The following is an 18,629-nucleotide window of genomic DNA, read 5'->3' on the forward strand; positions in this document are numbered from 1 at the left end:
TCTGGAGATGTGGGTACTGAAGGTACTGAAGATGTGAGTGCTGACAGACATAACATGATGAATTGCACACTCTAAAAAAGCTATACTCTGCACAGCAAATTGCTGCAAAAGTGATTGGACAGCGCTGCTGCATACTGCAAACGCAACCCAGGAGTTTCTGAAGGCAAAGAAATGTCATTCTTCAATTCTGAAGTCAATGACTTTTTAGTTTAATAAAAGTCAGAACTCAGGCATCAGTTACCCCTACACAATTCCATTTTATTTTACTTTAACTACCACTTCAAAGAACAGTGAATTTAATTTTCGAACAGAATACACTGTCTGTTGATATTAATGGAGAGTCTTCATATCAACATATGACGAACTAGAACTTGAACAGAAACAGAGAAAGAGTGATATGAAACTTTATCTAAAAACTTAACTTTAAAAACAAGAGGAAGTTGGTCTTTTTTTCTGCACCAGTTTACACAATATAGACAGAAACATGTGCTTTACATCAGTACACACTAGGGCTATCTCTAAAACAACTATTTGCATGCCATACCCTCAGCAGTAAGCTACAGCAAATATTTAAAGCTTTGGCTAGATAGTGAAACTGCTATATTAAAAAAAATGTTTAGTCCCCTAGTTGGCCTTAATGAAGTGAACTAAAGCGGCATCATTACTAGTTTAAATGACATGGACTCCAAGGATGTAAGCTGAGATGGATTAAATTTCCACATTTAAAAGAAACTAATATTTAGTGTGCCCAGTGACAGACTGGCAACCTGTCCAGGGGGTACTCCCACCCCTTTCCCTATAACAGCTGGGATCTTGTGACCCTGAATTGGATAAGAGAATAGATGGATGGATGAAAATTTAAAACTGAATACCTAGCAAACATATGAGTATCTAAATAATATAATATTTGGTTCTAGGCCTGACACACACCAAGGTAATCATCAAGTCACTGGTTTTAATACATACATTTCAAAAGCCAATCAAATTTGATCCCTAATAAAATAGAATTAAACAAGGAAGTCAGCCTTCATTCATTTTGGGCCAGACTATCATTGTTACTGCTGGACTTGTCTGTTGTCTGGCTTATCTGTGATTCCTGCTTTTCTGTTCCACATGAAATGCACTCTTTCCAGATCTTTAGATATGCTCTTTTGATTTTTTGTATTTTGAATGCATAGACAACTGGGTTGACAGCTGAGTTAGCATGAGAGAGCACAATCCCAGCATAAAAAGCTTTTTTTGGTACCTCACTATTTCCAAAGTGCTGAATACAGTTCATTATGTGGAGAGGGAGCCAGCACAGGCCAAACAAGGCCAGTACCAGAAACAGAGATCCCGCCAGCTGTTTCTCTTTCCTTAAGTAATTGTAAGAATTTCGGGCATGGCCCCCTGGTTTGTCTCGAAGGTTTCTTCTGATTGTGCAAAACACATAGATGTATAAAGCAGTCATTACCAACAGAGGTGTCAATGTGCAGAGAAAAAAGTTGAAATAAACCAGGTATTCCATTGGGATGACATCTGTAAACTTGCAAGCTGTATAATTTAAAGTTTCATTCTTGTGCCATCCAAACATAGGAGTAAAGCTGAGAGGAACTGCAGCAAGCCAACATGCTGCTACCACACAACAAGAGAGTCTCTGTGTTACAGTCCTTTTGTACCTATAAGTAAAAAAAATTACTATTAGTTTCAAACTAATTGTAATTATTTTTAATTACATAAAGTTTTCATAAAGTTATTAGTATGGTGAATGCTTGTAAATTAAAGATGTGGTTATGCAGGCCATCCTACCTGATAGGGATACACACCCGAAGGAAACGATCTACAGCAATAGCTGCAAGGCACAGAACTGAAACAAGAGTCAGCAGGATGATCACACAGCTGATGAAGAGACAGGTCTTGAATGAAGTCTCCACTCGATCATCCACCACTACAGCCAATGGTATTGCCACACAACCTACTAGAAAATCAGCCACAGCCAGCGAGACAATAAGGCAGAAGGTTGTCTGCTGAATGTTTCTACTGATCCAAAGGGCCAAAATTACCAGCATGTTACCCAGACAGCAAGTAACGGCAATGAGCACTTCCACCACGGTATAAATAGTGTCTAACTCCTTCATTGTGCGTCCAGTCTGGTTGGTGTGTGCAGGTTAATGGTGCAGCTGCATTATGTGCAAAAAGACTATTATCACCACATCTCCTTCCGGTGAAACATTTGAGGAAGTTTTTTTTCTTAACTTTCAATGAGGCTTGTTTTTTTCTTGATGTTTGACCACACACTAGGGTTTTGCATGATTTTCAATATGCATGTTTTAACGAATGTCTGGTTGCACTTTAATATTTTTCTGGCCTAACAAAAAAGAAAAAGAAACCAAACTGTAGGCATGTTGCATTATGTGGTTTAGAAAAACAGTTTAAAAAAAAGAACCCTCATAGTCTTTCTGCTGAGAGGAAATGAGATATATCCTGATAACAACTTGGCCAGATTATACTAAAAACATCTGCTAATAATTATTATAAGTTTACAGAAGCAGCTTTATGTTATATCAGATAAATTACAGGTTTAGCAAAATATAGCAACATAAATATTTTGTCCCTCTGTTAGGGAGTCCTTGTTTTGAAAATATCATTCTAGAGCCTGAATGGGTAAGGTGACCAACCTTTAAACAGACCATAAATAAGGTTAGACAAATATGTGATTTTACAACAACTCCCCCCTAAGCTGACAGGAGAGTTGCTGACTGGTATTGGCCAATATGCTTAAAAATGTCATAATGTGAAGTATCAGTACAAATTTTTAACAGTGAAACAGATCTGTACTAAAAACAATTTATTTAAATTACAAAAATGCAGTATAAGAAACTATGTATACTGTGAGCATGCATGGTGACAGTTAAAAAAAAACCCAAAACATGTCCATTCCCAGCTTGTTTTGGGAAGTGAGTGATTCTCTCTCTGCTGCAAGTATGTGGTTATAATATAACACATAAAGCTACAGCACTGTAAAGTGCAGAAGGGGTTCTTTAATTTACTCTAAACCGCCATAACCAGTGTACCAGTCATCTAAATGTACCATGTTCATTGCACCAGTTATTAGGGTCATGCAATATCATACTGTCCATGAAAATACCAATATAAATGTTATGTAACATGCAAGTGCCATGTTGCTATAGAAACACCATGCCTTTGTGCTCCCTAGTAAGTGTGCACGACGAGACAAGCCTCGTCGTCAGGGCTTGTCTGAAAGTAACAGCCACAAGGGAGTCTCCAATAATGATAAAAAGTGAGCTACTTCAACAACCCTCAGTTTTATTATGTGACGTTATCATGCACCTCCTGACAAGTGACCAGTTGAATCTATTTGCAAAACTAAAGCATTAAGCATTATGTTATACTTCTATTTAAAATGCCCAGGGAAAGCACTAGACCTAGGCTACCTTTGACTCATACCATTTCACCTATACTGGTGTGTCTCTACTGTTGCACTATAATGCTGCTGCTTGCACATTGTTTCAATAAACACTACAGTAGCTAATTAGGAAATAAGGATGGAAAACGTATTTCATTTACTTGTCTACAAGCTGCGAACACTGATAAAACATTGTTTAGTTTAACATGAGCATGCCAGAGAGGCTTAGACTAAATAAAAATGATCATGATTTCACCACATTGGAAAGACTAAATAGTTCCACAGTTTAATAATAAATGTTTAATTTTTTTTTAAAGCAAAGATTTTCAGGAGCTTAAAGATTTAATGAATCCAGAGAACTCCCAAGGCCTTAAAATCATATTGAATGGCAATCATCGACTTGTGAAGCACTGCATTAGCAACAAAAAGGATTCTGGAGAAATCAATGCATGTGCTCTGAAACAGTTCTGAACACATTTCCATTATTGTTCATTTAACATAAATAATAATGCAAGTATTTAATGGCTGAGCACAAAACTGTCAGGATCTGTGTGCAGCAGGCAGGAAAGTAGGCCCCAAATGCAGACTCGTGAAAGTGAAACTTATGCTAAAAACCCACAGCTTTATTTTTGGCATAGGTCAAAACAAAACCTGAACTGGGGCAGCTAGAAATTGAGTTAGAAACAGAGCACACAAGCCAGAGTGAGGGTGTGAACAATCAATGCAACAATGAATAGGAACACACGCAGACACTTCAAAACACTACTCTTCTTAATTTATTAAAATATTTAGATCCAAGTTTAATATTTAATATTACAGTTTGCCTTTTCTTAGAAGCTAAAATACTGCTTGACTGTCAATAACATTGTTTGTAATGCAATGAAGAACCAGCATATCAACCTTAAGTGATCAGTTGATCCGGGTTAAACTATACCTCAACTTTAAAAATATAAAAACAAAGCCCGCTCCAAGAAAACAATATTGTACATTCAAGGTAGGGTATAAAGCAGATTCTAGACCCATAGGCTGTCTCTTGTGTTCTGCATTAATTAGTATTTTTCAGAGTAGGAAATAAGTACAACTAGCATCTTGCTAATGCTATTAGCATAACATTAGCTATCTTATTTTCAAAATCAGACTTTTTCCAAATATCCAAAATACATAAAATATAAATTGGCATTCTGGTCTACATATAAATATATAAAATGCCACAATGTTTGCGAACAGTTAAGTAGTGTCACATCGAAACGTCAGGAGACAGATTAAACAAACGATATTGCTAATAGTTGCATGAAAGATTTAGGAGTCAAAACAAACATAACCTACAGACTATCTAATATTTAACAATAAAATGTAAACTCTTAAACTCTTTCATAAATAAAAACTAACTTACCAGTTTGTGTTAGCGTGGAACAACAATCCAGAAAGCAAAATGAAATTTTCTTGAAATCAGTAACCAGATTAATCCTCCATTAATACTATTGTCATTGGTCTGTACCATCCCTTCAAGTCTCCCATTCAACCCCCCACCCCAAAGAAAAAATAGTTAGTGTATAAACAGGTTCTGTAGTGTATTCACCCTTTACAGGTTTCACTCAGGTGCAGATGTGTATCTTTGCGTGAGCACAAAGGGGATGAACAGTGCTCTGAGGAGTGAGAAACAGAAGCGACCTATGGGGACCTATGTTTTTTTTTTTTTTGGCAGCCTTTACATAGAGCCTAAGGTGTACAATCAAACTAAGAGGTGAATAAATTATTGTTCCTCCCTTTGAAACAACAGTGGCCACAGCGACAACTGGTAACATAAGTGGTAACTACAGGACTTTTAACCTCTGACCAATTATTTTGAACATCTGTTCATTTTTGTGGCCATTTTTCTAGTTCAGGGTCATGGGGGATTGAAGTCTATCCCAGCTATAAGGCAGGGTACATCCTGGGCAGGTCACCAGTCTGTCAAAGGGCTAAATGGGAACACAGACTATGAGTTGCAAACAGTGTTAGGGAGTAACAGAAGACATGTACTGGAGCTACGTATTTAAAATACAAAATATGAGTAACTCTATTCCGTTACAGTTACCGTTTAAAAAGGTGGTATTCAGAATACAGTTACTTTGCTGAAATAAAAGGATTACACAGCAGTCTTTTCCTGTTTCATATGTTAGGCTATGCCCTCTCTATTTCTGGTAATTCCACGCTGGTGGAAACCCAAACAAAACACGCATTAAGAGGCTCTAATGCCTGGGTCTTAATCTCGCGGCCCATGTCACCTCTACTTGCGGCCCGCATAATGACGTGAAGAAATATTTTTTTTAATTATTGTTATTGTTCAAAAAATTATTTAATATGAAGACAATAGGCAGAGTGTTACAGGCATATCCCCAAAGAATGTAGCCTCATGGGCAGTGTAGTCCAGTTGTAAGTAAGCTATTCAGACTCGACTGTATATTGTGTCTGTGTTTTTCTCCGAAACAATAAGTTCCGTTGGAGCAGCCTTTCAACGCCTCTCTCTGTCTAGTTTTCGGCTGCAAGCCCAACACAGAACCCGACATATTAGCCAGAGGTCCCTTTATATGTTTCGGAGCCGCGGACCTGTTTTATTTGAAAAGTAACCTTCCCAACACTGGTTGCAAACTCATAATCTCTGTACTAGTGTTGTGATGGTCGCGAACGAAATGGCTCTTAGAGGCCGGCTCTTTGAGGAAACGAAGGGAGTGTTTTTCTTTCTTTCTCTCACCCTCTCACTTTGTTTTTGCTACACGAGCCTTGTGTTTGCTGAGCAGAGGGGGGAGGGGTGGTAGTTACACTCAGGGTAGCACAGGAACAGAGCAGGAGTTAGGAGAAAGAGAGCCAGGCGCAACAACAAGAGATAACATTGTCACATTAGAAAGGTATAGTAAAGAAAATGAGTGACACTAAGAAAAGAAGCAAAATCTGGAACCATTTAAATTTTATTGACAATACAAAGGCAGAGTGTAGAGTCTGCAAGAAAAGGATATCATATACAGTAGAGCCGGCTCCACAAATAACCTGCACTGGCACCTGAAAACTGTCCACCCATCAGTGCAATGAGAAGATAAAACAGAGTCTGTTGAGTGTGATATTAATGAAGGTGCCAGTGTATCTACTGCAACTGTTGATGCTGCTGCTGCTGCATCTACAGCGTATTCCACCACAACCACTTAAATCAACCCAGGGCTCTATTACACAGTTTTTGCAGAAGTCTGTGACCCCAGCAAGACAGAACTCAATTGATAAGGATCAGCCAAAAGTGATCGCACTTGATTTCCAACTATTTTCAGTTGTGAATGATAAAGGATTTGGAAAGTTTATTCATGCACTGAATCCTATGTATGTAATTCCAAGCAGGAAAACACTTTCCCAAAAAAATCCCATCCCATCCCAGGCCTATATGAGAGAGAACGGGCATCTTCTTTTTGTTTTGCATATTTGAAATTCATTGTGTTATGGTTTGCAGTGTTTTGTGTTGTTTCACTTTAAATTTGTTTAAAAGGAAAAAGATGAAAATTTAAATAGTTAAAAGTTGAATTGTAAATAGTTGTTTTTTGTATTTTATAATTTTTTTTTTTTACATTTTATGTGGAGTGAATAAATAAATTTATTTATATAATAAATGTATGTAAATAAAAACATATCTTTTTACATTAGTAATCTATTTTGTGCATAATTTTATATTATTGTTGATAATAAATTAATTAAAGCAACAAAACAACCTGAAGAGCCGGTTGGGAGTTGAAAGACTGACACTGGATTGCAGAATCAAATCTCTTAAGGCAACCGACCGTTGACGTACCTTGCCTGTGCATTCATGCACCCTGTAGAACAGAGTTTAGTGTGGAACAAGTGGTTGGGAAAGATGGGCAAACAAAATTTTTAAAAAGTGGCGCTAAAAAGCTAAAAAATTAAAAGAAAAAGAAAAACAGATGCAGCAAACTGTATCAAATTAGTAACAATAGTTATCAGGGCTGCTGTCAACAGTAGTATTAGCCACAACTGGTAATGAGCGCTTGCAGTCACAAGAGGCTGCTGTTGCTGGCACTTGCTTTGGAGCATTGTAGGAGGAGGGACAGCAGTTCTAACAACAGAGTGAAGAGATGGAGAAAGGTTGTAAGAAAATAAATGGAAGAACATAATTAGGAAGGGAGAGATTCAAGGATACAAGTAAAATGATTGGCTACTTCCACCTGTTTATTTTGTTTCCCCTTTTATTTCCCCCCCTCCTCCCCATCTACAGCATAATCCGACTTAGTGGTGTGTGTTTCACCTGAAAACTCAGCTAAATGATTATGTCAGAGTGAAATAAATTCTACATTGCACCGGGATGCTTGATGAGGATGTTGAGAATAATTTTGTTGATTGATACCAGTAATAGAAGTGTTACTGTCATGTAATCCCTGTGGCACATGTGGAAGCGGATCCCTGCAAGGCCATAATCAAATTAATTTTTTCTGTTTATAGGTAATGATGGTTTGTGCATAACGCAGGTTGTGGAGCAATCAGGTGGCTGATTTCATTGTACAGCCTGTGACAGATTGGGACAAAAATATTTTGTGTAAAGAAATTTAACAAGTCTTCACTATGTTTGATAAATGTATCGCCACTACAGAGAAATTTGTAGTATGTTCAATATGGGCTCTGCACTGTTATGTGTGTGACAGAATAACTGCCTTACTGTGGTGCAATTCACAGATTTTTTATTTTCATAGTACCTTATGTGAGAGAGCATAAATAATAGGTCAACATACTAATCAATCTTTTGGTGTGAGGTAGACTTGTAGTCAAGACTGCCTAAACAAAAACCAAGACAATACCAAGACCAGAGGGTATCAAGACCAAGACAAGACCAAGACCAAGACAGACCGAGTCAAGACTAAGACAAAGTCGAGACGAGACCAAGACAGAGACCGAGACCGAGACAAAAAAGTCTTTAAACTGCAGCCAGATGCTGCTTCATTTACGGGTGTCAGGCATATTTATGTGTTTTTGCGATGCACTCGCACAGCCCTCCTCACCGCTGTCTACTGTCTCACTCACTTACTGAGAGGACAGACGGACGTTCCACTTGACTGTCGCATCTCTCACCCTCTCTGTTTTTCACATAATGATAATATCCTATATCCTCACATGTGATTGGCCACAATATGGAGGGATTGAAGTATAGCTGAGCCACTGTGTGAGAGCTGAGCAGCAAAAGGAAATTTAGTGGGGCTTTTGAGCATGACACATTATCGAACGTTACGTTGTGTGTCATGGAAACTGTTGACTCCAAATCTCCCGACCACTATATCGATCTGAGACATCAAGACCGAGACAGTGAGACCAAGACAAGACCGAGGGATCCGAGACCAAGACCAAGACCAAAGTCTGTCAAGACCAACACAAGACCAAGACCACGTAAAAGTGGTCTTGAGACCGGTCTCGAGACCACTTTTACATGACTTTACAAGACCAGTCTCGAGACATCCAACTCTAGTGTGAGGCGAAGAAAGAAGCCTGTAAAACCAATGTGTGACAACTTGATGGGGATAGATAACCATGACTTTGAATAAATAAATAATGGAACCAAATACATGTTTCTTAGGCATGTTACATTAGCTTTTAATAACCACATTGCCACTAAGGAATATTTTAACTTTACTGGACTGTTTCACGAGAAAAAGAGGGAACAAGCAAACTGCCATAAGGATATGGATAAACAACAACAGGGTTCTATGTTACAGTACTCTGTATTCACGGTTATTTCCTCAGTACTGATAATGTGTATAGATTGATTATGGAGTGACAGAGGCCTGTAAGTCTGATTCAGTGTTTTCTCACAAATGTCCTAATGCATACACTCAGGCCTGAGATCTTAGGCAACCGGCCAAAACAACATCCAGAGTCATCGCTTTCTTTAAAGTGAAGTGATCTTACTGAATATACTTATGGGCAGACATTCAATCTGCTTGCTTAAGCAACTAAAGACCATCCCAGTGATTGCTCGCTCAGTAATGCTGCCAAAGTCTTTGCATCCTTGGATGGACAATTAAATTAAGCTTTATAAGTAAATGAAGTTTTTCCTACTACCTGTGGGTAATTCATGTTATAGAAAAGCAGTTCAAAAGAAAGACCTGGGAAACAGTTTGTGTTTTAAACTTCAAACAGTCAAATGTTTATTAGTTTATTTCCACATAAATGTGCATTCTTACATTTAAGCAGCTCTAAACTTAAGAGGTATTTGCAGTAGACTGATTGGAATTATATCTGTAAGTGAAACGAGCAATACAAGAGAACTTGACCTGTCAAACTGTCTTTGTTTATATAAATCTCTCTTTTGAAACAAATGATAAGCATTTCAGGTGTTTTCTTTATTAATTTATGCAGTATAATAAATATACTATTAACTTAGTTTTCCTGTTAGCCAAATTTTGGTTACTAATGTTGGCTAGTAATAATTTCTGCATTAGCAAACATTGTGACGAATGCTAACTGAATGCTCAGACCATGCCATTGGTCAGTTGCAATGTTGATCCTTGACCAATGATGATATAGGAACAATACAAACACAGGGATATCAGATCGTCCGTATGTATTTGTATGCTAGCAATAATTTCCACCTATACAGTCTATGAATGCCATTTGCTAAGCTGGCTAAAATAAGCTGATAATGTAGCACTCCACACCCTGATCCACACCCTGATCCAAAGTGGGTCAAAGGCATGCCAGGTAGGCTTTATGCCAGTGTGCCAACACATGAAAAGCCAGAACTACAGACAAGACATTTCAGGCATTGCTGCAGTAGTATTTTCTTAGAGGATTTTTATTACATTCTAGAAAGCACTTCAACTTTGGTTGTAGGCTGATATATGTAAATCATTTTATAATACCATATTGTACCACTTCATTTATAAAGCACTTTTAGAAAACAACAAGAGGGCTGACCAAAAAGCAGAAAGGGTAAGAGATGCAGAAAAACAAAAGCGCTGTAGAAGTTAAACAATAAAATAGTACATAAAAAGTATCTCAGAATAACTGTTAATATCTCTCACTGGGTCAAAGGTCAGGGAGTAAAACTGTTTTTTTTTTTTAAACAAAAAAAAAAACCCCAAAAAGAGAGTGACAGAGTGAGAGTGACATATGGGTACAGCAGTTCAGACAGATAAAATGGAGCACAACTGTTAAGAGACTTTAAACAACTAAATGGATTTTAAAATGGATTTGTAAACAAACCGGATGCCAGTGAAGGAAAGCTAAAATTGGAGTGATGTGCTCTCGCTTGCACCAATACTTTGAGTGGCAGTTTTTTTTTTGCACTAGCTCTAGGTGAGCAATACAAGGCTGGCTAATTCAGATAAAAATTGCACTGCAGTAATAGAGATGAGACATTTTGAAAGCATGCCTTAATGTTTCAAGGTGAGTTTCGACATAAGGCCCTTAATTTTTGACAGGAGCCTCAACTGGAAAAAGCAGGATTTTAGCACCATACAAGGTAAGATAAAATGAGTTCTAATGCAGAGCCATCTTGAGGTTAAAACTCACTATTATTAAACCCTTTTGACAGTATTTCCTGCCAGTTATTACAGACCGCAGTTCCTCTCAAAAACCGCAAACACACACACACACACAGTCACACAGATACACACTTAATGCAAGTGAAACTCTTGCTGCAGGATGCTGCAGGAGTCAAAGTCCCTCCCCTTGATTTTATGACTTGTGAGAGAGTGAGTTGGTGAGAGCGAGAGAGTAGAGGACGTAGAAGAGTGGTGATGCAGGGTATCCAGTCCTGTCCAGAGCTTGAATGACATTCTGAGGTTCAGTTCTTCACCATGCCACCATGAGCATAAGCTCCACTCACTGTGAAAATGGCACAAATAGGAAATTCCTCCAGTCAGGTAAGGAACATAAATAATGATAAATGGAAAGTCTGAACTAAATGTATTTCTTTAAGATAAGTGGGATCTGTGAAGTGTAATAATGACTTCCTGTCCTGTCCAACCTCACGAGCACATGGATATGGTGTACATCTCCATTGAGACCACTATTGCTCTGGCCTCTGTGGTGGGGAATGTACTGGTGGTGCTGGTGGTGTATGAAAACCGGGCTCTCCGCAACGCAACCTTCTGCTTCATTGTGTCTCTGGCCATGGCTGACATCGCTGTGGGACTTTTGGTCATCCCTCTAGCTATCGTTATCAGTGTGGGATATTACACTCAGTTCTACACATGCCTCTTCCTGTCTTGCCTGATTCTGATGATCACCCAGAGCTCCATCTTTTCCCTACTGGCAATAGCCATCGACAGATATCTGCGAGTCAAAATTCCTACCAGGTGAGGAACTGATTTAAAAGCAGTTGTTTGTGTGTTTGTTTTTTTATTGTTATTTGTTTTATCTGAAAAGGTAAAAATAAATTAATTGGAATAAAGTAGTGAAAGTTGAGAATTACAGTATCAATGTAGTAAATCATGATCTGTTTACATTAAGAAGAACTCAATATTCATAGCAGAACACCATAGGAAACTGATGTCAGCATCCTCCTTGACCGATAAAGACTGCCTGATCCAGTCCATTGCAGCTTTCCTGTCCAAAATTAATCATGCAAATTAGTCATCCACTGATCTAGGTTCTGTACAATATTCATCCTACTTATAAGCATAAATTTATTTCACAAACATTTTAATTGATATCACATTATATAGCATGTGTCTTTTGAACTTGAACTAGCAGAACATATGGTGTTAATCTCTTTTTAATTGTCTTTAGAGTCAGAGAGCCTAATATGTGCTCAATCGAGTGAATTAGGTTCTCCATCTTCATGACTGCTATACAGCACCATATATCTTTGCAAGGTTTAATGGAAATAAAAAGCTTTTAAGCAAATTAAAATGTTCCTGTCTATGTAAACAACTGACAGAGGTAACATTTTTACGAAAGCTGGCAGTCTACCACACAACATTTTTATATATCAGTTGGATCCTGATGTCAAGTGTCAGTTGTGAAAACTTTGAAAAATCTCAAAGGCTGACATTGGACCAATGAAACACTATAACTATAGTACTCATATGCGCATTTAGGTGAATCGGAAACCTGTCTTTTCTTTTTCATCATACTGCGCAGGTACAGCATCATAGTGACTAATGGGCGAGCGTTTGTGGCAATTTGTCTGTGTTGGATTCTTTCCTTCCTCACTGGATTGGTTCCGATGATTGGCTGGAATAACCGGGATACCGCAAACCGCAGCAACGCCAGTGAAATATGCTGCCAGTTCACCGCTGTTATAAGGATGGACTATATGGTGTACTTTAATTTCTTTGTCTGTGTGGCACCACCACTGCTGATAATGATCACTCTGTATGTGGAGATCTTCAGGGTCATACGGAAGCAACTTAACCGCCGTGCTGAGGCCACCTGTGATGGAGACAAGTACTTCCGGAAGGAGCTGAAACTAGCCAAATCGTTGGCCTTGGTGGTGTTTCTCTTTGCTTTGTGCTGGCTCCCAATACATATCATGAACTGCGTCACTTTATTTTGCCCAAATTGTATCAATCCGATAGCCTCAAAGGTAGGGATTTTCATGTCCCATGTAAACTCGGCTCTTAACCCGCTGGTTTATGCATTCAAGATGAAGCATTTCCGTGCCACACTCATCCAAATCATTCGCCGCTGCATGTTATGTAAACCCGTAGAAGCGACCGCATACCCTACAAGCACAGTAGTCCTAAATTAGAGAGTGAATTTAAGTGTAAAAAAGGACTGCGATATTTCTGTTCTTGGTTTCCAGTGATGGTGTATCAACAATACTAATGGGATTACATGATATATGGAACTGATAAGGAAAATAAACCCATTAGCTGGAATAACACAGCACTTCACTGAGTCTTGGGAAACACCCATATCTTAACCATTTACATTTCTGTGAGTTTCATTAGAATAAACCAAGGTTGCAGTGAGAAAAACTGAAAGAAAATTATTTCTTCATCAGTCTGGCATTTGATTTGTTTTGTTTTTGTTATTAAGTTCTTTCCTTACTGATTCATATTGAATTTTTTAATCATTGTAATGTGCTGTAGATAAACATCATAAATGATGCATTCAATATTTCATGCTCAGAATGCTTCAAAGTGGAAACAAGAGATGTATTTCCCATTTTAACAAAATACATTCTACTCAGTGAGATGTTGCAGGTATGTCTTAGACATCGCCAAAGTTATTATATTTCAAGGACATTATCCATGTCTGTGCGAAAGCCACTGGCATTCCATAGTGGGTGAAATATTGCAATATGTGCCAAAGTGGTCGACTGACTTACAAATGAGATTAGATTCATTGCAAAGATTGAATTTGGAAAACCACATACTAGATGCTTGATGAGTCACATGAACACAGTCAGAAGAGTGAAGAGATTTACTGGCATAATAGCAATACAGAGTGCAGTTTGTTCTTTGGGTTTCACATAAACAGTTCAATATATGCTGAGATGAAAAGGCTCTGCCTTGAATGCAAATTAATCAATTCAGGCACTACACCAAATGAGACAAAAACTCTGCCAATATCAAAGCCTTTCAGCCATAAGTTTTTATCACAGGATGCAGGGACTTCCTCAGTGAATTCACATAGTTGAGGCCATATTTCACAAGCTGTGGCAGAATGGTGAAAAGGCTCTGGCGCATTTAAAGAAATTAACAACAGAGCATTATGCTCAAGTGATTTATTCCAACTCCAAGGCTAAAGCTTCTGCTAAAGCCGCATTGGTTCTGCATCGTCATCAGTTTGACCTCAGGACTACATCCACTCAGTACTTAATACATAAAAGCGGTATAATCCTTTTAGAATATTAAATGATTTTCCATTTGATATGCTCAGAACACCAGGCTTTGTGTTAAAACAATGGGGTTCAAAAAGGTATTTAATTATCGCTCAACATGTCAATATGTACTATATATTACCATCTCTAACCTTCATCCTCGCTGAGGGATTTGAAACTGCTGAGTGTGGTCTAATCCCCAGCACTCATCTTAGAGAAGCAGGTACCGCATAACCAACCTGGCATTTACTGCCTTTGCACCACACAGCCCTGTGAGCACTGGCCTAACAATATCTACAGTAGAGAGGTAAAAGCATGGTGTAAGTAGGAAGTGTCTATCGTGACTTCATCACACAGAAACTGAAATCTTCGCAAGGTAAGACTATTCATATGTATAGTTGGAGAAACATTTAAGGCTTCTAAAAAACGCTATCACTACATCAGTTTGCAAAATCATTTCTTACGTTTGCTTTTTTAACATTTTCAAGCAGCAACAGAATTTTGCATGCCCAACCAACTATAAGATGGCTGACACTCATAGAGAAGGAGAAGAACAAGGGGAAGAACAAGATCTAGAGGCTCCAGAAGAAGATATGGATGATGAACATAATGCCTTGCTACACTTAAGCAAATACCGTGAAGCTCAGTTTGCAAAACCGTGGGAGCAGTGGACCTTCAGAGATAAAGCAAACTATTACATGGACCGCATCTTCCTTGGGCTTTTGGTCACTTTTTTGGTCATTTTTATTGGAGAGTGTGGCTATAAAATCTGGTACTTGACAAACGTGAATGCGATTGTGGAGTTTGTTTCAGATTTGGTGGTCTTTTTGTTCGATTGGCTCTTCACGCAGGACAGACAGGAGCAGGTGGCTGAACTATAGGCTGCAATGAAAGGATTACTTGATTTGGTCTTTTTTTGTGTGTATTTTCTGCAATGTTTTACAACACAAAAGATCACTAGAGAATTTATCTGCATCTTAGCAAGGAATTTTTGTAATATTACCAGTACCTGAGCACTATTTCTGATCATTTTTGATGGAAGTAAACATATTGAATGAGCTGTCTCACTGTCATGCACTTCAATGATTTGTACCATGTGGTTTTCCCCCCAAACCAACTATGTAATTAAAAAATTATTAATTTCAGCTATGATTTATGAATGACAACTGCTATAACTATGTTAGTTTCTGTTACGGGCTAATTAATATGTTAATATATTTTAAAGTTGGAACATTGAAACATGCGGTGCAAATGCTTCGAAGAGTGCTGTAAAGCTGATTTAAAGGACTAATTTTTTAGGTGCCAATTCCTGTTTAATTCTCAATTTCCTTTACTCCTTAACATTTAGATGCATTTTATTAGATATCATGTTACATTTTTATTTATGTATATTTAGAATTGATTTATATTTGCTCATAAATATTAAATGTAGATATGTGACTTAATTGTTACAAGCCAGTTAATTTACTATCCAATCTGTACATGGAAAGTGAATAATAATAACAACAATAGAATGTTTTTAGTGTATTTTTATGAAAGGTGTCATTCTGCTACAAAAGGTTTCCACTAAATCATGTTATATATATATATAAAAAAACCAAACAACAAACTTATAATGGAGCAAATACAAATGTAACTTAATTGTTTGACTTCTTCACCAAAAACCAATAATAACATGGTTTCTTACTTGTAAAGTTACATTTATAGGTGTAAAATTTGGCAAATTATAAGAGTAAAATTATAATAGCAACGACCCAGTGCACAAAAACGATTTTCTGTGTGCTGTTTTCCTGGAGATAAGCCACCTAAGTTGTTTGCACAATGGAAAATAATTTCACCAATATTTTCAACAATAAAAAGAAATTATTCTCAGTTGGGCACTTCCAGAATAAATGTACAGTGGTCTTTAGATCCGAAACTGCAGTTTAGACCAGCGTGTATTTAATATTGAAATTATAATAATTGTTACCGATTTATTTGGTCAGTGAGACGCTTGACTTCATTCTGTACCACATTACCCACAATCCAAGTCAAACAATGATTCTGACGTATACATCTGTCATCAAACAGACCAATGAAATCGACGCACTCCATCTCATACAACCTCCGGTACCGCCTCTCTTCCTCTTCCGGATTTTCTAGCGTGACCGACGTTTCGTGTCTATTTAGACTTAAAAGTAAGTCCAAATATCCGTCACATTATAGATGTTAGTTTGTATCTCATTATGATTTTTTAAGGTGACCCGTGTTTGATGGTTGATTTTATTCGGCTACAAATGTGTCGTTGTTGCCTAAATTACTGTCAATAAATGGAGGACTGCTACAGACAAACACTGGGCGCCATGCTGCCTCTGTCAGTCCCAACTGATGTATCCCAGCTTACATGGTTTACACCAGCATAGAGGCTGTTACACCATGTGTTCTTGGCACTGAATACAAAGTCGAACAGCGACCTGCATATTTAGTATGGTGATTTTTGTCCGTGTGTAATGTTTAGTATTTTTATTTGTAAAACATCAGCTACACTATAGCTGAACTGCTAAACCTGGGTTCTCCGAACATATTTAAAGACTCAAAGTATAATCTTAAAAGCACTAAAGAATCAAAATATTCTTATAGAACTACTAGTAGTTATACACTTCAGTTTTTTGCTTTATGAAAGTACTCATCGTTGTCCTTAAATAAAGTTATATATAAATTCACTGAGGGTGCGTGCAGGCCCCCTAGTGGCAGACCTGGAGTATTTCTGAATGTCAGACTACTCGATAAAAATACAAGTTAGAAATCACCTTTTCCTGCTTTAAAAAAGAAAGGTGCTAATCTAACGTATTTTGGCCTTCCACTCAAATGAATATTTCCAAGACTATGATTTATCATATTTTTAACCAGCTAGTACTGTACAAAATACACGTTTGCCGATCATACGGGCAGCAAAAAAAACGACATTTCTGTTGAGACATGTAGCAAAGACTTGCTTTAACTATATATGGACTATTCATGTTTCCATGCGTGGTCACCCACTACAGGCCTATTTTGAGAGAAAAGAAATACAGCTAAACTTACACTTTCTGAAATTGTTACCTGTTTATCTTCTAGTAATATAATTAGCAGCACCAGTGCTCATTATACTCAAGTTCTCTAATCTCATGATTTTCTCCTTTTAATTACTTAATGTAAAAAATCATCAGGCCATCAAGACTAACTGTAACACAAACCGGAATATTGAGATGCTTTTCGAAATGAAATTTTCCAATTTACATTCGTAACTTGGCACACAGATTCTTCACTTCTGTTTCGTTATCACTACAGAATGCGTTACGTGGCCGCTTACCTCCTGGCTGTTCTCGGTGGAAACGCCAATCCTTCTGCCAAGGACATCAAGTCCATCTTGGACAGCGTGGGAATTGAGGCCGATGATGAACGCTTAAATAAGGTTTGTTGCTAAAACATTGAGCCTTTTCCTCTGAAAATGTGCCGTGGCTGAGTTGTCTCTTCTCTGCAGGTCATTAGTGAGCTCAATGGTAAAGACATCAATGAAGTTGTGAACTCAGGTAAAGGCCCTTCTTTGAAAATAACTGCAGAGGTCAAGATGATATATACACTGGAGCTGGCTAACAGTTGTGTATCACTTTTTTCTTCCACAGGCCTCTCTAAGTTAGCCTCCGTACCAGCAGGCGGTGCCGTGGCGGCACCTGCTGCAGCTGCTGCTGGTGGAGGTGCTGGGGCTGCGCCTGCTGCTGGTACGTATATATTTGTATATCTGTCATTAAAGAAGAAAATTTAAGCTTCTGCAAGTTTGGATGATAAATTTGTACTAACGCTGAAAAAGTTTAGCTGTGTGGGATCTCAGCGCTGGTAACTACTCTCTGTACTTATCTTTTCATTAAACAACATCTTGTTGTTTGCAGTGGAAGAGAAAAAGGAAGAGAAGAAAGAAGAATCGGAAGAGTCCGACGAAGATATGGGTTTTGGTCTCTTTGATTAATCTGCCTTCTCTGTGTTTAAAAAGCAATAAAAATGTAAAAGGTTTACACAAAATCACCTTTTCTTACTGTCCTTTAATTGATATTTATTTTAAATAACCCTTACCTAATTGTGACTGGGCAAAAGTAATCATTCACAAAGATATTACAGTTGAACTGTCTGGGGCTTGACGCTAAAGCTTTTGTTTCATGTTAAAAATAGACAAGACTAGGAAGCCAGTCATCATTAGGCAAACCAGACCTTCCGTGTGGTCTGTCTGTTGTATTGTTGGTAAGATAATTGAAACCACATAATGGTATGAGCAGTGAGGGACAGTCCATGAACCAGACCAGACCAAAATAATAAAAAACAAGATTGAAACTGGTGTGTTTAAGGCTTAGGAAACGCATAAATGACCTGTAACAACAATTCAGTCACAAGGGGAAAAACAAAAAACAGTAT

At 37.9% G+C, this 18,629-nt stretch overlaps 3 protein-coding genes across 3 annotated transcripts; 2 read left to right on the forward strand and 1 right to left on the reverse strand.

Moving 5' to 3' along the window:
• Positions 1-454: 454 nt before the first annotated feature.
• Positions 455-2,196, reverse strand: LOC120718293 (adenosine receptor A3-like). The gene is made up of 2 exons (XM_040006770.1): positions 1,789-2,196; positions 455-1,658 (listed from the first exon to the last, which is right to left on the reverse strand). Exons 1-2 carry the CDS (start codon positions 2,115-2,117, stop codon positions 1,028-1,030), a joined length of 960 nt encoding a protein of 319 aa, XP_039862704.1. The 5' UTR covers positions 2,118-2,196; the 3' UTR covers positions 455-1,027.
• A 7,787-nt stretch (positions 2,197-9,983) lies between these two features.
• Positions 9,984-15,560, forward strand: LOC120718321 (adenosine receptor A1-like). The gene is made up of 3 exons (XM_040006815.1): positions 9,984-11,730; positions 12,518-14,580; positions 14,696-15,560. Exons 1-2 carry the CDS (start codon positions 11,378-11,380, stop codon positions 13,125-13,127), a joined length of 963 nt encoding a protein of 320 aa, XP_039862749.1. The 5' UTR covers positions 9,984-11,377; the 3' UTR covers positions 13,128-14,580; positions 14,696-15,560.
• Positions 15,561-16,258: 698 nt separating this feature from the next.
• rplp2 (ribosomal protein, large P2) lies at positions 16,259-18,245 on the forward strand. Its single transcript, XM_040006826.1, has 5 exons — positions 16,259-16,381; positions 17,514-17,637; positions 17,707-17,755; positions 17,849-17,944; positions 18,113-18,245. The coding sequence occupies exons 2-5, from the start codon at positions 17,515-17,517 to the stop codon at positions 18,187-18,189; spliced, it is 345 nt and encodes a 114-aa protein (XP_039862760.1). The 5' UTR covers positions 16,259-16,381; position 17,514; the 3' UTR covers positions 18,190-18,245.
• Positions 18,246-18,629: the final 384 nt, after the last annotated feature.

This window comes from Simochromis diagramma, unplaced genomic scaffold, assembly GCF_900408965.1.
Source record: "Simochromis diagramma unplaced genomic scaffold, fSimDia1.1 OVJJ01000320.1, whole genome shotgun sequence".
Lineage (NCBI taxonomy): Eukaryota > Metazoa > Chordata > Actinopteri > Cichliformes > Cichlidae > Simochromis > Simochromis diagramma.